The 22709-nt window shown below is 42.8% G+C and overlaps 1 protein-coding gene and 1 long non-coding RNA gene across 11 annotated transcripts in view; one reads left to right on the top strand and one right to left on the bottom strand.

The window, feature by feature from the left end:
• Window positions 1-7150, bottom strand: part of LOC128850398 (uncharacterized) — a 106922-nt gene extending 99772 nt beyond the window's left edge. For 3 of the 9 annotated variants that reach the window (XR_008447808.1, XR_008447809.1, XR_008447804.1), the window contains exons 1-3: window positions 7009-7150; window positions 5667-5995; window positions 3216-4037 (exon numbers count right to left, since the gene is read on the bottom strand). This is a non-coding gene — a long non-coding RNA (uncharacterized LOC128850398). Of the gene's footprint in view, window positions 1-803; window positions 4038-5666; window positions 5996-6467; window positions 6625-6660; window positions 6683-7008 lie in introns of those variants that run through there. The other 6 variants (XR_008447807.1, XR_008447806.1, XR_008447805.1 and 3 more) reach the window with 4 other exon arrangements.
• VLDLR (very low density lipoprotein receptor) lies at window positions 7052-21600 on the top strand. Of its 2 annotated transcripts, XM_054054377.1 has the most exons (19): window positions 7052-7354; window positions 11173-11292; window positions 12236-12358; window positions 13228-13350; window positions 14671-15042; window positions 15150-15272; window positions 15358-15480; window positions 15915-16034; window positions 16112-16237; window positions 16626-16797; window positions 17125-17349; window positions 17507-17625; window positions 18005-18144; window positions 18257-18398; window positions 18714-18860; window positions 19785-19874; window positions 20279-20356; window positions 20470-20639; window positions 20972-21600. In XM_054054377.1, the coding sequence occupies exons 1-19, from the start codon at window positions 7180-7182 to the stop codon at window positions 21005-21007; spliced, it is 2724 nt and encodes a 907-aa protein (XP_053910352.1). In that variant the 5' UTR covers window positions 7052-7179; the 3' UTR covers window positions 21008-21600. The 2 variants fall into 2 exon arrangements, with proteins under 2 accessions (XP_053910352.1, XP_053910353.1); XM_054054378.1 differs by lacking the exon at window positions 19785-19874 and having other exon boundaries at window positions 7054-7354.
• The last annotated feature ends 1109 nt before the right edge of the window (window positions 21601-22709 follow it).

The raw sequence follows: 22709 nt of genomic DNA, 5'->3' as shown, positions 1-22709 counted from the left end.
CTGATGCAGCTGGAAAAACGGCACACAGGGCACCAGTGAAGGTATTTCTAGCAAGGAAAGTATTAATTTTAGTTTAATATCAGCTCAGAAGGCTGGAATGAGACCTCCTGTGGAGCTCTTTGCGCCCTGAAGGACCATCTACCTTTCTATTCTGTCATCCCCAAGAAAAGTAGATTCAAGTTGGGAGAGAGGCTGATGATCTCAAGTACAATGGTTAGTGAGATGATCTATCACTACTGAAGTGCCCAAAAGAGTCTGGCTTGTTTAGCTTTGAAAAAAGGCGGCTGAGAAGGGGCAGGGAATAATGTCCGGCAGAGTCACTGAAAGCGAACATTGGAAGAAATAGAAACAAAATAAACAGAAATAAATTACATGAGGAAATTACAAGATAACTATGTATCCCAGGAAAGTCCTCAGGGTACTCTTGATAAGGTTTACAGTAGATGTCATTGCAAAAATAAAGAGGAAAAAAAAAAATCACCAGGAAACCCTCCACCACCAAACAGCCTTCAAAAGAGTTGCAACATGATGCATAATCAATTCATGGTTTACTTACACCTTAGCTTTCCAGAGCACAGGGCTGGGCTAGACTAGATTTAGCCTTCCCTTCCAGTCTTCTATTTGTTATTATAAGGAGATATTCTTCCTTTTGAAAACAGTTGTAACAAGGGAATAATTGATCTTCCAAGAATAAAATGTTCTTACATGCATCCTATCCAGGTACGTCCTAAGATAGCCAAGCCCTAAGAAAGCTAATTTTCAACCAGTGGGATGAAGGTTAGAGTCTATGTACTGCTATAGACAGACACATTTTTATTAGATTCTTGAAATAGATACAGACACTGTTATTTCATGGCATCACTTCATTTCATTTCACAGAAGTGACTTCCTTCTAAGCAAAATCTAACAATATTTCAGCATGCAAAACAATGTTATCTTGCATATAAATGCAAAGATATCAGTAGTGATTAATTTCAAGGTAATTTAAGATTTAAAGGAAGTGCTGTTATACTGCATTTCCTCAGTTTGTAAATCTGTCTCCCACTTCTTGCAAAACACCACCTGCACCAGAGAAGAGCTTGACCATTTGCCTGTCAAATATTCCACTTCCTTCCAAATGACAGTATCCAAAAAAAGACTGTGAAACTCAAACATATGGGGAAAGAGGAAGGGCTACTTAATGAAAATGGCAAGACTTTACAACACCCTTAGGAATGACAAATCAAATTTGCATTTGAAATATGAGTAAGCAATGCAGAGTGTGACAACAGATAATTTTTGCAGCAACTATGGGACATGGAAAATCCCATGTTATTCCAAATGTTACTCCAAATAACCATTGAGCTCAGTGCAGCTCGCTCACCATGTCCCTACTCTTTTTTGACCACAACGCGCCACAGCCTCTCTACCTAAACCAGGGAGAACTCCCCCAGGCATGGTTGTCTGCTGTTTACCCTTCTACAGAGGCAGACTTTTCTGCCACATTTTTTACCTTTTTTGCAAATGAAGAACATAGTCAGAAATTTCTATATTCAGGCCAGTATACTGTATACCATTTCTGTATTATCCTCCAAATCTGAACAGTCTTAAAATATTCCAGATCTTCTGCTCACATGTTCATGTGAAGGGAAATTAGTATTTATTTTCGTACATCTGCAATGACACCTTCATCATTTCAGTAACTGATTAAAAACTTCCTTGCTAGCATGCAAGAGCATTACAGTCCACTCCAAGCTTTCCAGAAGCATTTCTTTTTATTCCCCACCCTATTTCCTGTACTCTGCGGGCACACCACCACAATCTGAAGTTTTAACCCATTTAATTAATCATAACCCTTATTTTTAATACACCACCATTTTTTCATCCTTTGCAAAGAAGAACACAAATATTAATGTCCTCCTCCACTTGACATACAGAGGTTTTGGAATACAAAGATCAGATTTCCCAGCATGCATGTATATTTCCACAAAGGCAAACATATACACTGCTAATCATGAGTATACATTAAAAAAAGTAAATGAACTTCAAATTCCTCTTTCTCCACTGGAAAACTTTACAAACACGTATTTCTGAAGGAACTGTAATAAATGTTTGTATCAACAAATGTGTCATGGGAAAAACTCATGAGAATACAATCCAGCCTATGTATACTGAAAATAAATCTTGCAATGTCAGCAAGATCAATTTATACTTGGTTTACTACTAAGCATATAAAATTGATGCGACAAGACGGTACGATACTTCTAAAGTTCATCTCATTTCTAGAGATAAACATAAAGTGAAAAGAGCTACACAATTACAAAATGGGCAAAGCTGTATTTTGAAGCCACATTCTGACCTACACTTGACAAAAATGGAAGCTCTTTTTCCACCACAACTAATTACTGAAGAAAAAAAGGCCTGGTGGAAGTCTTGGTTCCACTTCATCACTTAGAACTCTCTCATTTCCAAGTTTATGCACTGCATACACAGCACAGTACCACCAATGAAACATGGATTTGGGCTTTAAAAAAAAATTAAATATTTATAGGTTCTGATCCTAACATGGTTTTAATTATTGTGGTATCTTCCAATACTACAACACAAACCAAAACTTGTTTGTGCATGTATCAGACATGCTAGATCCTCACAAACAGAGGAAACCCATTAGTAAGCGACTATTCAAAGAAAATTGACTTCTTACACAGAGGAGGAAACCCTGCCCTCATAGAAACCAGCAGCAAACTCCAACTGATGTTGGCAGGTCAAAAAATGTTTCCAAGACATCCAAAAGAGACAAGTATTTTCTAACCTCCTCCAGAGATGAATTATCCATGTTTCTTGTACCACTAATGATAAAAAAAGTCATAAAAAATTGTATTAAAATCACCAGTGAGACATCATTTCTCTCTGCCTCATTTTTACAGCTCAGATGATGATGATGGGAAGGGTAAGGGACACTTTTTTCTCAGTCTTAATTTACTGCTTGTTAGGTATCCTAAGAACAACATATGAAAGGTGATTCATGACTGCAAAGTTGTTTGATTGTTTGAGGTTTTTTTTTTTCCCTAAAGCTGCAAACAAAACACAGAACATGGACGTGAGTAGCACTTTTAATGACAGTATAAACCTTCAGATAGTTTGCAGAGATGTCTCAGGGAAGAAAAAAAAAAGGCCAGTTTGTCCTTTATATACAGCCATGCAATCACATGGATCAGAAGGATTCGTGCACATACCTATTTTAAATTATTCCCAAAGGATGCATTCTGTCTCTCTCATATTCTGAAGTCAGTAATACAGATCCTGGCTCTGCACTTCCAAAATACAGCCATGAATACAACTCCTTCGATTACTGTCAGTTCAGGCATTCAATGATCTTATAAGCAGCTAATGTCTTTCACGGCAGCACACGATGAAGAAAATATTTTTGCAACTGATCCTAAGGCAGGATGCTATCCCATAATATGTAGTTGTAGCTTTTTCTACCCATGAGGCTTTCCTTTTTTTTATTATATCAGGTTGCATACTGTAGACATATCCTCACTTCATGTCCTTCACCAGAGAAGCTAGAGGCAAAAGTTCCACTGATTAAGACCTGAGGGTTAATTCCAGTGCTTGAGAAGCTCACTTAAAAACAGAAGCTACAGGGTCTTTAATGCAAAAAGAGAAAGGAATACAAAACACACTGGGTTCATATTATGTGTACTCCAGAAGGTCTTTTCTGTTCTTTATTTTCTCTTCTAAGTTGACTTTACACTCTAAAAGCAACAGCGTAAATTAATAATCCCAAAGGATCCAAATCTATTTGTCCAAATGCATTATCAGATGAATTATGTTGGAAAATCTCTGAGCCCCCAATATCCAGATTTCCCAAAAAGGAAAGGTAATGCAATGCCATTTCTTGTTGGGTGATTTTTTTAAGGCAAAGGCAATGCCTAACTGGTTCACTTAGCTTCTTGGCAATCTTTTCCAGCTTTTTTTCAAGGGAATATCACTAGACATTCAAGAATATTCACTAGTTCTGGGTCAGGAAACAGGATGGAGACTTGGAGATTTCTCTAAAAACAATAAAAACAGTTAATAAAATTATTATGCATAATATTTAATACCATATACTACTCAACATTTTACCGTTATTTCCATGCACACAGATTGTTCTTTAGAATATTCCCATAAAGATGATGTGTCCTACTACCAACAATGAGAAATCTGCAACAAACCTTCATGTCTGGTAAAACTCCACTGAATCCGAGTGTCTGCTCAGTACAATAGAAGAAGCTAATGTTAAAAATATGATTTAGGAATGCTTTTCTCTGGTGCCTTGGCCAGTGTGGTTAGTCAGAAACTACTCCTGTATAATGCCTAAGCGGTTTTGGAAACATGAGTCTTGTGCGCTGCACATCATACATATTTATAGTACGTATTTAAAAACACAACAACAATATATGTATTATTGCAAATAATAGCAGAAGGTAGACCAAGACCAGTATAGGAGAGGAGCACCCTTTGAGATTTTTCTTGACTATGGGCACTTACTTAACTGAGGTGGCAGTGCCAGCTTTCCAATCAAACTCCCTCTGTGACTGAGGGTCACACATGGAAATAAAGCAAATGTTAATGCATTTCTCAGATTGATGACGAAAGGACTTAAGAGTTACAAAAGCCAGCTCCCATACCCTACAAATTCAGCATTCTTCCTAAACCTTAGACCCCCTTAGATGCTTTGCTCCTACACTCACACTAGCATAGTAAGACTATTATTCTCCCAAGCCTGCATATTTCCAACAGAAACCCACAATTTTATTTCAGTTCTCCTGGGTCTATCTAGCCTGGCTTGCATCTTTGCTGTGTATGAACAAAGTGACGCTACTATTCATTACACACACTGTGGATCCCACTTCTTGTCCCGCATGAAACCAGCCTTTGCAAGACTACGGCCACTGCAAAGGCATGAAAACTCAGTGCAGATGGCTCCCAGCTCCCACGGATCTGGCAGGTTACTTGCTCTTCTCTTAAAGACAGTTCCTGTAAGAATGGTACTAAGTTGTCTGAGATTCTTTTCTGGAAAGCCGACCAGAACCCCATCATGACCAGACTCATGCATTTGCTTACTCATACATTCTAACGTAACTGAAATGCAAAAAACTATTTTACAGCAAGTTTTGCTCTGGAGTCAAAACACTCAGGTGTGCAAAGAGCTGAGATAGAAAACTGCTTCCCCATCACAAAGCCAAGTGCAGGTGCTCAAAGAGCAGCAATAATGCAGGGGACAAAGACTACTTTTCCTCCCTCCAGTAAAGCTTTTTCTTCCATAGACAAACAGGGAAAACCATCAACTACCAGCATACACTAAGTTACATACAGCTCTGTATTTCTGCATGACCGAAGTCATCTTGTGTATTGTTGCACTCAGTCTATCGCTTCTAAAATACCTCTGTAATGGTAACAGGGCATTTATGAAAATGCTGTTTAGCCCAAAGCCCACCACACCATGCAAGAGCAAGCATCCAACTGAAGGCAATAAGTCATGCTGAAGATCTGCAAGCACAATGATGTTTTCAGCATACCACTTACACCAAACCATCTTCCCAAGGACCCCAGTCAAGCCCCTTACACACAACAGAATTTTCTTGCTTGAAGCAGCATCTGTTTGTGTGAACAATACTGTAGCAGCTAATGCCACATACCAGGCAGGCAGCAAAAGAAGAGTCATTCTCCTGCTGCCCCTGAGGCCTTGAGGTAGAAGTGCTATAGGGAGGCTAGGAAATGCTCTCCCTACATTTACACACATATCAGAAATATCATTCTCAGATGTATTTCAGTTACATGAAATCAAATCTTGACTCCTTTGACAAGTCTCTGATACAGCAACGATTTGCCCATTTGGATGACCCAGGCATTGGTTCGTTACACGAACGGCAAGTGATAATCCACTCTGAAGTTATTCATGCAGTGGTATCATTTGTCTTTAGTGGAGTCATGATACAACTGGACGCGATCCAAAATGGGCTTCACTCTGCAAATAACATATAAAGAAATATGTTAAGACATTTAGGAAATAAAGCCTCAAAGATACTTGCTTCATTGTAGGAATCATTCGAATTACTGAAAAAGACTTAAAATATTAGGCTACTAATTCAAGGAAAGAAACAGCAAACAGCTTTTTCATCATTTTTGGATGGAGCCACCTGCTGAGATTTATATCTCCACTACAATATTAATAGGACAGCACACAATATTACCATAAACTAGCAAGTCTAAGAAAATAAATGAAAAAAAAAGCAGAGGATCACTAAACCTCAACTGCAAATTCCAAGACTGCTGCCAGCAAACACAAATTTTCACTTTAACAACCCTTCTTTTCTCTCTTTATTTCACCAAGACATACGTGGATGCCCAAAATGCTACAAACACAGGATAAAACTACCAATTCCCCCCTTAAAATAAAATGTAACGCTCGTAATTAACGAGTTTGGCGTATCAATTACTAATTAACTACGATCCCCGATCGGAGAAGGCAGAAGCAATCGTTTTCTTCCTCAAGAGCAGCTCTCGCTTCATTTTCAGTCGAGTTCTGCTACGAAGAGAGAAAACATCCACCGGCACGCAAGGATGTGAGCGGGAGAGGGTAGCACCGGAGGGAAGAAACGCCGCTTTGGACGAAAAAAAAAGATCCCGCACCGCGTATTTCGGCACCGCCCAAGACGGGGGGTCCCCGCAACGCCCTCTCCCCGCGGCGACATCGCGTTTGGGGGAGAAAAAGAGAGAGAGGGAGGGGAGGAAAGGGAGAGGGAGGGGAGGAAAGGGAGAGGGAGGGGAGGAAAGGGAGAGGGAGGGGAGGAAAGGGAGAGGGGAGGGGAGGACAGGGAGAGAAAGGGGGAAAGGCAGAGAAAAGGGGAGAGAGGGAGAGAGTGGGGGGAGAGAGGGAGAGAGTGGGGGGAGAGAGGGAGAGAGTGGGGGGAGAGAGGGGGAAAGGAAACCGCCCCCCGGGTGCGACGGGCAGCCGGCCCCGCCGTGCCCCGCACTCACCACGCCGAGCCGAGCAGTGTGCGGGGCCGCAGGTGCCGCGGCGGAGCAGCGGGGGCGGGCGGCGCTGGCGAGCCAACCGGGGCCCGGCGCCGCGCCGTGAGTCACCAGCGGCCGCGCGGGGCGGCCGGGCGGCTGCTATAAGAGCGCCGCGGGGACGCCCTCCCCCCGTGCATGCCTCTGTCTCCCTCCCGTTCTCCTCCTGGCCGCCTCTCCGACCGCGGCGCCTCCTCTCCTCTCCCCCTCTGTGTCTCTGCGGCGATGCGGTCGGAGGGGCGGCGGGCGCTGCCGTGCCGCCGGGCGCTGTGCCTGCTGCTCGCCCTCGGCTGCCTGCGCGCCGCCGCCGATGGTGAGTGCGGGGACGGGGAGGGGGGGAGGCTGGGGCGCCGCCGCTTCTCGCCTCGGTGCCTTCTCCCGCCGCCTTTTCTTTATTTTCCAGCTCTCGGAGGGGCTCCCCTGGAGACGGGGACGGGGGGGCAGGGGGGCGGCGAGACCCAGCCCGGCCGCTCTGGGGGGATTTGTTTTCGCGCACGATGGGCTCAGCGGGTGGCGGGGAGGGCGTTGTGGTGGGGGAGGGAAGGAGGAGCCCTCGGGGAGCCTGCGGAGTTAAGCGTGCTGTCAAACTAGGGCAAAGCAACTTTGGCTTTGTGGCATCCAGGCGCTTTGGCGTGGCTGTGGCTCGGGGCCGGTGGTCACCACCCGTGAGGGATCTCCACCTGGTGGCGAGGCTGAGTTCTGCCGGCGCCGGGTCCCTCCTTCGGGCTGGGCTCTCGCTGTGCCCGGAGCCGGGGCTGCCTCCCTGGATCCGGCTGTTACCCCCGTGGTACCTGCGCGTTAAGCCGATTGAGTGGTGCATTAAAAATGTTTTCGTTCTCGAGCCAAAGAACTAATCACTTGGTTGACTCCTTGTTTCTGTCGGGAACCCAGACTGCCCCTCCGGCTGGGGAGGGATGTGACAATTGATGTCTGCACTGTCTTAATCTTAATCTGCACCGTTTTAATGGATCTTAATCTCCTGACTCGTCCCCTGAGGTAGGCCTAAGTGCAAGATCTTGGCTTGGCTGCGTTTAAATGTAGTTGGGCCTTGTAGCCTGAACAAGGGATTGTTGCAGCCAGGCCTCATGCAAAGAGGAAGAGGGGAAATGTCAGCCTAGTCACTCCTTGGTTTCCATGTCATGTAGATTGCCCCCGTGTCCAGCCTACAATAGATATGATTAAACAGCTGCGGTATGAAGGACCGAGCTGGCTGGCACTGAAGTTGCTATTGCACCGTAGTCAGAAATCATAACAAAATATACAATGGAGGACAACTGGAGTTCACCGGGTTAGTTTGAGTTTTCCCTCAATCTGAGTTAGTGGCCCCACCAGCCCTCCCCTGCCAGTAGGAATTGCAGGGTCTGGGGGTGGGGCGCAGGAGTCTAAGCTGGTTCCTGTTTGAGCTCTCCCAAGGTTTCCCAATCACTGTGGCAAGCTTTTCTGGGACTTGGTGTCAGATGACAGCACACAAGTGTCACATGTTTGAGGGAGCCCAGGCAAGTAATCTGACAAGTTAGGGGCTTAGACAAACAGTGACAGCAGAGGCAGGAGAAAGCTACTTTAACTTAAGTAGTTATTGTAGCTGTGATCCTTCATCCTGCACACATTGCTGCTTATGAGCCAACTTCTATTAAGTAGTTGCCTGGTGAGTGGTAAAATGTGTTAGCAATCACAAGCTGTGAAGTTAATGGTTCTTGACATTTTTTGTCTAAGCTTTATCCCAAGGAAGAGAAAAGGTGTGAAGGTGCTTCTGGTGTATGAGTAACAGGTGAAGAGAGGCTTTGAATTAGCAGCTAATTGATGCTGATCTGAAGATAATGAAGTAACTAGTGACTGAAGCTGCAACTAAGCTATGACTCCATTGCCTCAAACAGCAGTGGATTATAGTGGTACTGTCATAACTAAGTGGTTATCTGACATTGCAGAACTGTGCTTGGGCATGAGGGTCATAGTTACTGGAGTTTACTTCATCTTAACTGGAGTTCACTTCAAGTAGCCCTTAGAGTCTGACAGACGTGTTCAGGAGTAGCAACAGATGATAACCTTTACCTTGGTATCCTTGTGTGGGTGTTGGGTACTGTCAGTTCTTTACTTGTTTCTGGGCTAACAAAAGTAGTTGTTCTGACACTTCACTTGTATCATTGCTTTTGCAGCTGATACGCTTATTGGAATGGTTTGTTGTAAGGATTGTCATCCTGACGCTATAGCTGTTGCTCCAAGCTAAGTCGCTCATTTAGCCTGGTGTGTTGTATTAGGCAAGCATTTTCTGGTTATTCTAGCTTGAAATAGAGTTACTAAGGGCTGTGGTGTTATTTTGAGATCTCCTGAGTGGCAGGTTTAGTCTAATATCTGTGATATGCTATTTTGGGAGAGGTTGACTGTTCTCAGTTTGAAAGCCTGGATGAGAATGTCTCAAAACTAGGAGTCAGTCACTGTGTGTCTTAGGTGGTAGTACAGCAATAACTGGAATAATACATGACCAGAGCTTGCAAGCAGAAGGCTGTTTCTCTTAGAGATTACTGGACAACAAGGTGATGTTAGGCTTAAACAGAACTGACAGCTGCAGCTTCTATACCCTCTCTAAGCTGGCTGGGTTGTGCCTTCTAGCACAAGGCAAGCTAGTTGTTTGACAGCTTTTGACCAAATAGTAGTAGCTTTAGAAAACTATGCTATTAGAATATGCATGCTAGTGTAACTCCCATCCTGAAACGGAAAAGAAGAATGGGAATGCAGGGCACAAGAGCTGATGTTGAGGGTTTTTTTATCTCTTGGAACACAGTTCCCATTAAACAAATTGTTCAGCTTTACTGTCTGGCAAGAATTTTTCTCAGCCACTGGGACTGCTAAAACATTAGCAGAGCTCAATAACCTGCTGTTTCAAATCTAGCATGAATTTGTGATACACTCAGCAGATAGTTGTCCATGTTATCCTTGTTTATAAACTGTCCAAGGTTTGCCATTGCCTACTGTCTGGTGGCTGGCCAATATAATGTAAAAAAGCTGAAGAGCTTCCTTCCATTTGGAAGCTGTCTTTTATTTTGCATTTCATACACAGAAAATATAGGATAACAAGTAAAGTTCAACTAAAATTTGATGCCCTTTGTTTGCCCTGGAATGCTAAGACAAAGTGCCTCTACTAAGTAATGCAATACACCAAGGAGGAGCAGGAGTATTGCATCATGCCATAGACATGTGCAGCCAATACTAATGCATGAGTTTACGCACTTGCCTGCATGCATTACATGGAACAGCTCTGGCTTTGGTGCTGAAGAAGCAGGCTGCTGTTTTTAGTAACATTTTTAACATGGCTTCAAGACAAAGTAGGTTCCCTTGAGGAATGGGGTCATACAATTTTGAAGCAGGAGATACTCTGGAAAATGCACTTGAACTCTTGCCATGCAGATAGCAGTACCTTACTCAAGCATGCTAACAAATCAAGACTGTTATCAGTTGGGAGACAACAGACTTGCTTCCAGAAGGAAGTGATAAATAATCTTGCTCTCTTAGCACCACACTTGGTCTAGCCTTAATAAGTAAGATCTAGGTAAGTGATGACACTTTTTGCCTATACTAAGGAATGTCTCTGGGTGCCCTTTTTTGAGGAGTAACTTAAATCATCAAAACTCTTTATTCTACCACAGAGCAGGTACCTAAGCTTTCTTTATAGTCTCGGGTTCTGCAGTAAAGTGTTAGCAGCAGAGTACTGAAATGCTAATCCAGCTCAACATTAGTCAAGTATAAACCAAGCTTGCTTGAAGTTTGAAGAGTTTTGAGATGCAAACCTAGGTGCTGGGCAGCAGAAATCATTGTGTGCTTATGTCACTCTGCCTTGCAAACTTAATCCTGCTTTGAAAAGGAGAACTCGATGAGAAGAATGCTGAGACTGGTTTACTGTTTTCTATTCGGTGCACTGTCATAGTGCTTAAGCTCTGCACTTGTACTGTGAGGAAAAGCATCTGGCTCTGCTGTCATGTTTGAATAAGGAGACTGCAAAGGTTCAGAGTTCGGATCCAGTTTCATGCTGGTATTATGTTGTTTGTCAAGCTGGGTAACTCCCAGATCAGCATTGGGGGAAAGCAAGAAAGTATCATTGAGCAGTATTGGGGGCTTAGGTTTCTTTTTTCATTGAAGGTGTGAGAACAAAATGTGAGGAATCCCAGTTCCCATGTAGTAATGGACGCTGTATTCCCTTACTCTGGAAATGTGATGGTGATGAAGACTGTTCAGATGGCAGTGATGAGAGTGCTTGTGGTAAGTAGTCAAAAGAATACTTTTGTAGTAGTACTTGCTAGTATACAGTGAGGGCTTAACAGCGGATAGCTGGAGATGCCTATCCTATCCCTTGCTTCTGACAGTCAGAATATAGAGTAGATGACAAATTCTGTAGAACTATCTTAATACCTTTTATGCATCTGAATTGATTGAATTCTCCTAAGCACTATGAAAGTCTCTGGGAATTGGTGACTGGGAGAAAAGGTTGTGAACAAAATTCTTTATTTGCAAGAGTAGTGACTGTCAAGAACAGAATGCAAGCCTGTTCTCAGTTAATGCTTGAAAACATAGTAGAAACTGTTTGCTATTAGCATTTAGATGTTGGCTATTCAATGGTTAAATGCCCTGTTTTGTGTGTGAAAGTGATTTTGCTGTGTTTCCTATAAACAGTAAGCCAAACTTTGTGTGCCAACTCTTGCTTTAAGCAGACATAGAGGCCAAGATAGATGACTAGATGTACTTGGAGAAGAGGCAAAACAGACCCGATATCCAACACTGGTGTTTGAATTGCCAGTCTGCTTGAGCAAACCCGAACTGTTACCTTAGAGCTGCATAGTACCATGCTTCTGTAATGACAAATCAAGTGCCTTGAAAGTAAACTTGGGTTTCAAAATCTGAGTATTAATATCAATAGACCTTTAACTCAAATGTGTTCAAAGCAGCAGCTATTCTAGCAGCGCAGTCTGCATTAACAATAGCAGTCCTTCAGTGCCTGGTTAGAGGAAGATAAATATTTCTTTGTGCACAGTGTAACTCTAAGAAATGCTGAACAGCGCTGTCATTAGACTGGTGGGGAGGACACCAGACATCCAAGAACTAAGGATATTGCAACAGTTTCCTAGGGAGGATCAGTTTATCTCTAGCTGCAACAAACAAGCTAAGCTCTGGTCTCTAAACAAGTGTCTGTCCTTTTCCCTTGCAGTGAAGAAGACCTGTGCTGAATCTGATTTTGTGTGCATCAGTGGTCAGTGTGTGCCTAACAGATGGCAGTGTGATGGAGATCCAGACTGCGAGGATGGGTCAGATGAAAGTGCTGAACTGTGCCGTAAGTGAGCCTGGCTTGTCAGTGCAGGCAAGCCTGTGGGGAGTAGTGTTTTGACTTCTTGCCTGCTTGCAGGCTTGCTCTCCTTCTAAAGGAAGGATGAACTTACGTTGAAAAGCACTTTCCTAAGTGCTGGCCTAGCTTTGGCTAATTCAAGGTCTTGACAAGACTTTTTACTGCTTAAAAAGATGCAGAACTGAGTGGGGACTCTGCACTTGTACCTGGTAACAGATAGCAAGTACCAGATTTTACTGACAGTCCGAAGCAGGAAGCACAGCGCGGCAGGCCGGACCATTACTGTGGCTTGTTCACCAAGTGATTACTGGCCTCCAGAACAACTGCTTCACAAGATAATCAGAGCTAGTATAGGAACTGAGTTGTTGACTGCATGTGGAGGGGTGGGAAGGAGAAACAAAGAGGCTTGATTGTGAGGTCTCACAGGTAGCAACTACGGTCTTAACTGTGGTAACTATAATCAAGGAATACAGATCCATGAAGCTTCCTTTCTTTGTATCAATAAGATCCACGCTGAGGAATACCAAGTCCTACTGCGCTTCGGCATTACCTCTGCCTACTACTATGTGCTTGAGCTTCAACAATGTAACTGAAGCGCAATCACAAAACTACCACTACAAAAGTACTCTTATGATATTAATCTGTTAGGACTGAGAAGCATTCTTTTCTTCTGAACACCACCGACTAGTGTAACCTCTTCCATGACAGAGCCATGAACTTAGATGCTGGCATCTAACTGCAGTTTTGTCCAGAGCTGAAGCCTTTCAGTCTGAACTTTCAGGACAACTGCTAAAACCCCAAATCAGTAGCTCTTAAATTCCAGAACTCTTAAATTGAACTTAAACTTTTTTCAATAGATATGAGAACATGCCGGGTAAATGAAATCAGCTGTGGTCCTCAGTCAACCCAGTGTATCCCAGTGTCCTGGAAATGTGATGGTGAAAAAGACTGTGACAGTGGAGAAGATGAAGAGTATTGTGGTAAGGGAAGAAATGGTGGCTGCATAACTCTATTTGAAATTGAATTGTCTGGATAGGAGCAAGCTGGGCAGTATATCTGGGAAGATGAATTTCTTATAGTATCGATATATCCTTAAACCTTGTATTGCAGCCTGCTTAACAAAATAGACTTGTTCTAACACTCCTCTATCCTGCTAAGCCAAGACTACAGCAATATAAGCTTTTCAGTGTCTCTCTGGTCTCTGGCTAATTTTGGCAATAGCCACAGGCTTAGTCACGTGTCAGACAAACCATCAGAGCTTACTCTGTGCGGAGTTTCTCAAAAGCAGCTCTAGTTGCTGCTTACCTTAACAAATGATCTCCTAAGAACATAGTAGTGGCTTGTGGCTCAGGGTACAGCTGATCTGATTTATAGGCCTGTCCTGGAGTGTTCTGTGCGTTTAGTCTGAAAGTGCAGTCAAGGGAAGTTAGATTTCAGACCGGTGCGGAAGTGAGGCTGCCAGTGCCAGCATTTGAGTGCAGTGTTCCTGGCTTATTACAATGAACTTGCATATCTGAGTAGCTTAAGGTATCCAGAGACAAATTTGCTGTAACCAAAGCTACAGGGCTAGCTTTCATTAGAGCTACCTTACCTGGATGAGCTAAGGAGACTTAGATCTCCAGACTTCTGTTGTGTCTGAGTTGCTGTCTTACTCGGCAAGCCAACACCTCAATCAGACCAAGAAATCTACAGACAACATTTCTAATAAAGCTGACAAAACTATCAGCCTAGGTATACTGAGCTGCTAGCTACACTTCTATAAAACCAGTGTCATTTGTACTGGTGTAAGCTGTGTGGGTGCTCGTAAGACAACAGGATAAACTGCTGCAAGATGTTGATCTGTTTGCCAGGTAAACGGGCCACTGCCATCCTGGGAACCACAACAAAACATTTCAATTTCAAACTACAGTTCATGCTGACCGTCTGGCTACCTTTATCTTCATCTGTATTCTAGAGTTAGCAGTTCTCTTGCCTTCTGTCTCTGGCCCACAGGGTTTGAGTCTGTTTTCTGAAAGTTTCGCACGCCAAAGCAGAATAACCTTGCTGCTTTAGAAGAAGTTATTTTTGCTAAGTAGCTAAAAACTGATGCATCTCAATCATAACATCCAAAGGCAAGGAGAACAGTCCATGTGGGGTCCAAGTGGCCTGTAGGTGCTCATTTAGGTTCTCCTAGAGCCTTATACAGGATGCTGATATTCTCTCAGCTAATGGCTGATGAAGAACCTGTAAAGCAAAACATCTTCATACAAAAATCTGCCTCCTGGTGATAATCTGCTAATCTCTTACTCCTGTTACTTCAGGCAATGTGACTTGTAGTCCAGCAGAGTTCACGTGCAGCAGTGGACAGTGTATTTCCAAGAGCTTTGTCTGCAATGGTCAAGATGACTGCAGCGATGGCAGTGATGAGCTGGAGTGTGCACCTCCTACCTGTGGAGTTCATGAGTTCCAGTGCAAGAGCTCCACTTGCATCCCCATCAGCTGGGTGTGTGATGATGATGCTGACTGCTCTGACCACTCAGATGAATCTCTAGAGCAATGTGGCCGTCAGCCTGCACCTCCTGTGAAGTGTTCTGTCAGTGAGGTGCAATGTGGCTCAGGTGAATGTATCCACAAAAAGTGGCGCTGTGATGGAGATCCTGACTGCAAAGATGGAAGTGATGAAATCAACTGCCGTAAGTTAACTTCGCCTTTCTCTAGGAGGTGCTGTTTGGCTCCTGTTTTTATTTTCTTTCCTTTGGCAGACCTCAGAAGTTTAAGTCTGTAATGGCTGTGTCCTCAGCTTCTCGGACCTGCAGACCAGACCAGTTCAGATGTGAAGATGGGAACTGCATCCATGGGAGTAGGCAGTGCAATGGTGTGAGAGACTGTTTGGATGGCACTGATGAAGCAAATTGTAACAATGGTAAGTATGGAACTAAACAAGAATAAGGTCTTTGCAGAACACCTGTTGAAGCTGGTAGTTGCCCTCACAATCTTCATTATCTCAGTTATTCAGTGCTCTGGACCTGGCAAATTCAAATGCAGAAGTGGAGAATGCATAGATATCAATAAAGTGTGTAACCAGCAGAGAGACTGCAAGGACTGGAGTGATGAGCCTCTAACGGACTGTAGTAAGTGAACTAACGTGTTAAGCAATGCTGATTACTAGATATACTTGAATACAGCCTCTGAGCTGTAAAATGTCAATGTGGAATGCCTATATGCACTTCCTTCGTGGCAAACAAACAAACAAGAGCAACCTAGTCTACAGGCTAGTTTTATCCTAGCCAAACTGGCTATTGAGATGACTTCTCCATGGCCAGAAGGCACTTGAAGGCATTAAACTGAAACTTCCAGGAGCCTTAATGTTTGCTGCAGCCAGCTTGCAACAGAAGTAACATGTTGATAGCTAGGCAAATATGAATTTGAGTCTCTTGCATGTGTAGTTTGTCAGATGTGGCAGGTATCATTAGGAAGTGGATGAGTATCAGATAAAGCACTGTGCAACTAAGATTTTAAGACTAAATGTGTGCTGTCTCAGAAATGGCCAAATCTTTTTTTCTAGACGTAAATGAATGTCTGGTGAACAATGGCGGATGCTCTCATATCTGCAGAGATCTCGTTATTGGCTACGAATGTGACTGTCCAGCTGGGTTTGAGCTTATAGACAGGAGAACCTGTGGAGGCAAGTATCAAGTAGGTTAACATGGACCCTACTGGTGGTATTGGAGATTAGAACAAATTAAATTGTTGTCTTTACAGATATTGATGAATGCCAGAATCCTGGTATCTGTAGTCAAATCTGTATCAACCTCAAAGGGGGCTACAAATGTGAATGTAGCCGTGGCTATCAGATGGATCTTGCTACTGGAGTGTGCAAGGCAGTGGGTAAGTATTGGCATAAGACTTCTCTATCTCCACTTTTTAAATGAGATAGCAAGTAATGTGCTTTTTATGTTACTGTGTTTTTGACTCTCCTTGTGCTGTTAACAATGTAACTTGTACAGACCTGAACTCTCGCAACACTTTGAATCATGCCATGATACAGTACTTAAAGCTGCCTGATATAGACTGCTTGTCTGCTACCTGGGCAGGAGGACCTTCCCCATCAGGTTACGGAGGGAGGAAAGGAAGATGTATGGTACAGCCAAGACCTCTGTCAGCATCCACTAGCAAGTGTGGAATGGAAAATACTAAATACTTTTAAAACTCATAAAATAACAGTATATGACTACATGTCTAGAAGTAGAGATAACGCTCTACACTCTCTTCACAGGGAAAGAACCATGTCTGATTTTCACCAACCGCCGGGATATCAGGAAGATTGGCCTTGAGAGGAAAGAATATATTCAGCTAGTAGAGCAACTAAGAAACACTGTAGCTCTAGATGCTGATATTGCTGAGCAAAAGCTTTACTGGGCTGATTTCAGCCAAAAAGCAATCTTCAGGTAAATGGACTCATCTTCTGAACCTCTTGTGTGCTCCTCTAAATCATCCACATTTTATCCAACATGCTTCTCTAGACTCTGATGAGAACTAGATTTGTGATGTCCTAAAGACAAAGTACAGTAGATGCAAGTTTCCAGCAGTAGCAATGTGTATGCCTATTGCACTTCTTAGTAACTGCTGATGCAGTTGCACAAAAGGGGCTCCGGAAAGTCACAAGTGCACCTTCTACCTTGTCTGCCTGAGATGTGTACAGTATTTGCTAAAGTATGTCAAATAATAGTATCTGTGGAGGAGGGGGTTGAAAGTAAGCATTTCTTGTCTTTCAGTGCCTCTATTGATACTCGTGATAAAGTTGGAACACATATCAAAATCCTGGACAACATACATAGCCCTTCAGGAATTGCCGTGGACTGGGTTTATAAAAACATCTACTGGTCTGACTCAACTGCAAAGACCATTTCAGTGGCTAGCCTAGATGGCACAAAAAGAAAGGTTTTGTTTCTTTCTGAGCTGAGAGAGCCAGCTTCTATTGCAGTAGATCCTCTCTCTGGGTGAGTATTTGTCCTGGCTCTCTTAAAAGAGCGGACCTACCAGCTACTCCATATCCTGATAACTGACTTAGGTAGCCTTTGTTAGTTATTGGTCATAATTAAGAGTGATACTACACAGTACTATAGTGCATCATACAACGTAAATTCTGCTTCACAGCTTTATGTACTGGTCAGACTGGGGTGAGCCAGCAAAAATTGAAAAAGCAGGAATGAATGGATTTGACAGACAGCAGCTTGTGACAACAGAAATCCAGTGGCCTAATGGAATTGCTCTAGGTATGTTGAACTTGTCTCTGTGCCAGAGGTATTCTGGACCTTTAGCAATTTGTTTGCTACAAAAGCCAAGGTCATCTTTCAGAGAACTATTTTCAGCTTCTGAGAATGAGAAGTTCCTGTGTGTCTGGAGACACTGCAGCAGGCACAGACAGCACTTCTCAGATACTGAAATGGTAACTTTTCTTGCACTGCTCTATTTTATAGTTGAGGCACAGGCCACTTAGGCAGCACTGCAGCAGCCTCCTGTATCGCGGTATGGTAAGAAACTAGGGCAATGCTACAACTATTCTTGAACCGATGGGTCTTTCAGCTTTTGCAGAAGGCTTTGGAGGCTTTCTGCATGTAGATAGTAAATATGTTTGTGTTTTTTTCCTTCTAGATCTTGTAAAAAGCCGTCTTTACTGGCTTGATTCTAAACTACACATGCTGTCAAGTGTGGACTTGAATGGCCAGGACCGTAGAATTGTGCTGAAGTCTCATATGTTTCTTCCTCATCCTCTTGCACTAACAATATTTGAGGTAAGAGTGACCTCCTGTAGTAGTTGTCAGAGATCATCTTGCTAGTATTTAGCTAGCAATTATGGTGTGGATAGCAGCACAGAGGTAATGGAATGCAATGACTGTCTTCTAGGACCGTGTCTACTGGATTGATGGAGAGAATGAGGCAGTCTATGGTGCAAACAAATTTAGTGGATCTGAATTGGTTACCTTAGTGAACAACCTCAATGATGCACAGGACATCATTGTGTATCATGAACTTGTTCAGCCTTCAGGTAACTCTGATACAGTTTATAGTTATGTCACAGTGTATACTTGTAAGAAGCCCACCCTGCTTGGGTGGTAGTAGATGGTATCCCTCCCCTATATAGTTGTTTGCTTCACTTCGACAAGTGCTTGAAGCTTCTAACATAGGCACCCTTTCTGGGCTTGAGAGCCCGTCTAGTTGCAATTGTTCTTTCTTTGGCAGAGCAGGTACAAGTCTATAACCTGCAGAGACAAGTAACTATACTAGAGCAATTATTGACCAAATAATTATGCTATACACCTGGAGTAGGAAAGCTCACTCCTGTAAATTGCTGTACCAACAGGCAGGAACTGGTGTGAAGAGAACATGGCAAATGGAGGCTGTAGCTACATGTGCCTGCCTGCTCCTCAGATAAATGAACATTCTCCAAAATACACCTGTGCATGTCCAGTTGGATACATCTTGCAGGAGGATGGTCTGAGATGTGCAGGTATGGTAACATGACTGAAACCATTTCCAGGATGGATGAGGAGGGAGTAGTGGTACTGAACCTGTTGGAGACAAATATGGCAGCACAGACTGACAGCTTTGCATGGATTAATCTGTTACAATTTATCTTGGGGTGGTGGGGTGGTCTTCTAGCATGCATTAAGGTGGCCCTCGAAGTCTTCAGGTGCTGTTCAAAGTCCATGCTTGGCTTCATCATCATCATTTGCAAAAAAAGACCTTTTACCTCCATGGCTTTCTACAGACAGTAAGCATATACACAAAATGTACCAAGCCGCTTTCTTATAAAGCAAGGTATGTAAGCTAACAGGGCTCTACAGTGTATAAATATGCACTGCTGAAAAGCTGGTAAATGAGTCTTGCTGGCCAAGAAAGCTTCTTTTGGACCTCCTTTTGTGGTTCAAACAAACATGCTGCTGCTACTACCCTTAGCACTATCTATATGGTAGACAATTTTATTTATCAGGTTAAATGGAACTAGAAACTCCAAGGTCCCGCTTACTATATTGCTTGTTGATTCTGACTGCGACAATTAGAGCACGGAATGCAAGAATGTCCTCAGTTGGCTGTTCTAAAGTTGGCTGTTTCTAAAGTTTTGCTATCGGTATCAAAGTCTATACTGAGCCAGTAAACTTGTGGAACTAAAACCTCACTCAGAAAAACTGAAGGGGTGAGGGTGGCTTGCTGTTATGACTCTACCTGTAATTCATGCCTGATTCTTGGAATTATTTTTGATCCAAACCCCCCAGCTGACCGTGTGCTAGTGAGGAAACTAATGTCAGTGTTTCCAATAAAGTTAGTAGGCTGCATGATCATTCTGCCATCTGCTAAACATTCACTACCATGGCTCTCATAGCTAAGGCATTGCAGAACTTCAGAATTAACTGGGTTCTTGATCTATAATTAGTTTCAGGTACTGGAACAACTGTGGCTTACACTGATGCTAAAGATACCAGAACAACAGAAAAATCTCCAACTGTTGGACTAGTTCCTGGAGGTACTGGTCCCAATAACTTAAGACTGCTAAACATTAGAGAAATTAAATGCAAATTGACCCACTAGCCTACTTAACGTTTTCTCCTTTGCATGCAAGTAGAAAACACAGGCCAGATCATGTGTGTAGTACAAATACAACAACTGGAGAATGTGTAAACATAATTAGTTCACTCACGACAGTGTGGAACCTTTTAGGTTCCATGAAATCCCAGGTGTTCTCAGATTAGGCAAGCAATAAAAAAAGCTTTCTACTAATATAGGATGAAGTCCATTAGACTGTTCTTGCAGTGTGTTTCTGAAAAGCTAATGTATGATAGCAGCTTCTAGGCTTGGGAAGTGCTTGCATCTGACCAAAGCCTGTCATTTTGTCGGTAAGCAAGTTCACTAGTTCAAATTCTCATGTAGGATTAAATATGACTGGTACAACATCTGAAGTAGCGGCAGCTGGAGGAACGTCAGCAGCTTGGACTGTTCTTCCTGCCTGTGAGTATAGCATTCACTAGCTTTTGGGACACCTGGTGGTGGGACAAGCCACTCTTGATCAAGAGCTCGACTTGACCCTACTTCATATTTGTAATCTGTTTCTCTCCCTAAAGTATTGCTGGTGATGGCTGCAGTGTCTGGCTATTTCATGTGGCGTAACTGGCAGCATAAGACCATGAAGAGCATGAATTTTGATAATCCTGTCTACCTGAAAACTACAGAAGAGGACATCACAATTGATATTGGAAGACACAGCGGTTCAGTAGGACACACCTATCCTGCCGTAAGTAAATATGTTGACATGGCTGAAGCTCCAGGTTAATCCTCAGTAGACACAAAGACTGCCAAATTTATCTGACTTGAGTTTAGGAGAGGTCTTAGCTCTTGAAAGCTGCAGCCAGACGCTGAGCTGACTCAGCTGAGAACTTGTCCTCTTATTTGTTGCCTACCATAACCTCAACATTCTCCTATACCTGGGTTAGAGTAATTAGTGCTGAATGTGGTCACTAGCCCGCAGAACTAGCCCCTGCTTTAAACTGTCATGTAGTGATGATATGCATCATTTTGTATCTTTTATTGGTACATTTGCAGCTAACTTGTACTTATTTTATGCAGATATCTGTTGTAAGCACAGATGATGATATGGCGTAAACGTTGGATCTGCAATCACTTCCAGTTTACTTGTGTTTTACACTCTTTGGGGATAGTAACCAGGTTTGTGGCTGAAAGACTTCCTCCATTCTTGGAAGAAAGAAGATACCTTATGTATGGAACACTTATGTAAATAGCCATTTTATACAACTTAACAACATGTTCTGTAAATACGTGTCCAGAACAATTCAGCTTTTAATGGTTACTGGTTTATCAGTAACTCTTGGATTGGTCAGTCAGCAACACCACTGACCAAATATAAAGCACTTTCCATAGAAAGCCATATTCCAGCCACAACTTGTAACACCTGTACATATGTGTATAGGCCACTTGTAAATATTATTCTTGGAAAATCACTATTGAGCACTTTTAAACACTTAAAATGTAAATTATTGTACACTGTCTTTTTCAATGATTGGGGCAATGGCAATAGGAAATAAACGGGTTACTAGGATTGCCAAAAATTTGTAAACATAAGTAATTTTGTATGTATGATTAAAAACAATCTTGTCTGTTACCTCTTAGTTATGGATGCTCTTTAAAAACACACTGTAAATCTTAAAAGCAAAGAAGGGGAAAAAATAAAAAAGATTAAGCAGTTAAAACAGTGGTCTCTATTATTCTGTTAGCACTATGATAAAATGGTCTTTCTCCTACACTGGAAGCTGTAGTGGGTTGCAATACATGCAGTACTAATGTTATTTTGGCAGTACCCTAGACTGCTGAGACAGTACTAACCTGCTGTTTGACTGAGGTTTGTACTTGAGACTAATTCTCTGCCCATTACTGGGCTGTGTGGGTCTTCTTTTGTAGGAGTTCATCTGGATTTGTAAGTTAGGATTGGCAGTGGCTAAAAATACTCAACTACTCTTGCAAGTTGTTGGCAGGTAGCATTGACTGAGATGCTACACGGACACAGGTCAAAGCATTGTCTGCCAGAGAACTGTAAGGTCTCCGCAAAGAACGGTATGCCCGTGCTCATGGTGTTGTCAAGCTGCTAGCAGTTAGTCCTCATGGCAATGTCAGTGCAACTTAGATTGTGGTAGCTGCTGTCTATACCGGTGCAAAGGAATAGCAGAGCTGTGACTTGGCAGGTAATCATAGCAGCTTGTTCCTGGAGTCTCTACTGAAACGCCCCTGTTGCTACATGTGTAATGACAGAAGCCCCCTGCAATAAGCATCAGTGAGCCCTTTTAATGTGGGAACTCAATTAGTTGTAATGGCTCTAAGATACTGATCACTTGGAAGTGCTGGAGTCGTTGTTATAGGTGACCATAGGAGTGAAATACATTCATCTCAGTAACGTTTCATACCGTACTACTTGAGGGCTAATTTTGACAGTACCAACTATGTTTCTTATCAACTGTACTTGTATAGTTCAGTCCTGCGATACAGAAGAATTAAGGTGGAATTAACTTGGAGTTCCTGTGATCTTTAGGCATTTTGCTGTTTGATTAAGTTTGGAACAAAGGAAGAGAAAGCTTTTGATCTTTATGTTATATATGCCTGATAGCCTGCAACTGAGTAAAAGACAAATTATTTTTCTGGGATTAAGTTGTGGTTTCACTCCTGACACTGCAGTATCTTGGCCTTATATTGCCACCGCATAACTACTGTGTAAGGTGCTACTTTACTGTTGCTAATCCTTCCTTCTTCAAGGTGAAGAAGAAAGTATTTCTGATTGGTTGCTGGTTCGAGTCTG

This window comes from Cuculus canorus, chromosome Z (genome assembly GCF_017976375.1).
Source record: "Cuculus canorus isolate bCucCan1 chromosome Z, bCucCan1.pri, whole genome shotgun sequence".
NCBI classification, from domain to species: Eukaryota; Metazoa; Chordata; class Aves; order Cuculiformes; family Cuculidae; genus Cuculus; species Cuculus canorus.
The sequence above is the reverse complement of the archived record's forward strand: the minus strand, read 5'-3'. Positions and strand labels throughout refer to the sequence as shown.

Excerpts from the sequence above, each read along its gene's own strand:
- VLDLR (XM_054054377.1), top strand. The coding sequence starts at position 7,180 with ATGCCTCTGTCTCCCTCCCGTTCTCCTCCTGGCCGCCTCTCCGACCGC. Across the intron at positions 7,355-11,172 it reads CCTGCGCGCCGCCGCCGATG|GTGTGAGAACAAAATGTGAG; the intron begins GTGAGTGCGGGG and ends TTTTCATTGAAG. Across the intron at positions 12,359-13,227 it reads TGAAAGTGCTGAACTGTGCC|ATATGAGAACATGCCGGGTA; the intron begins GTAAGTGAGCCT and ends TTTTTTCAATAG.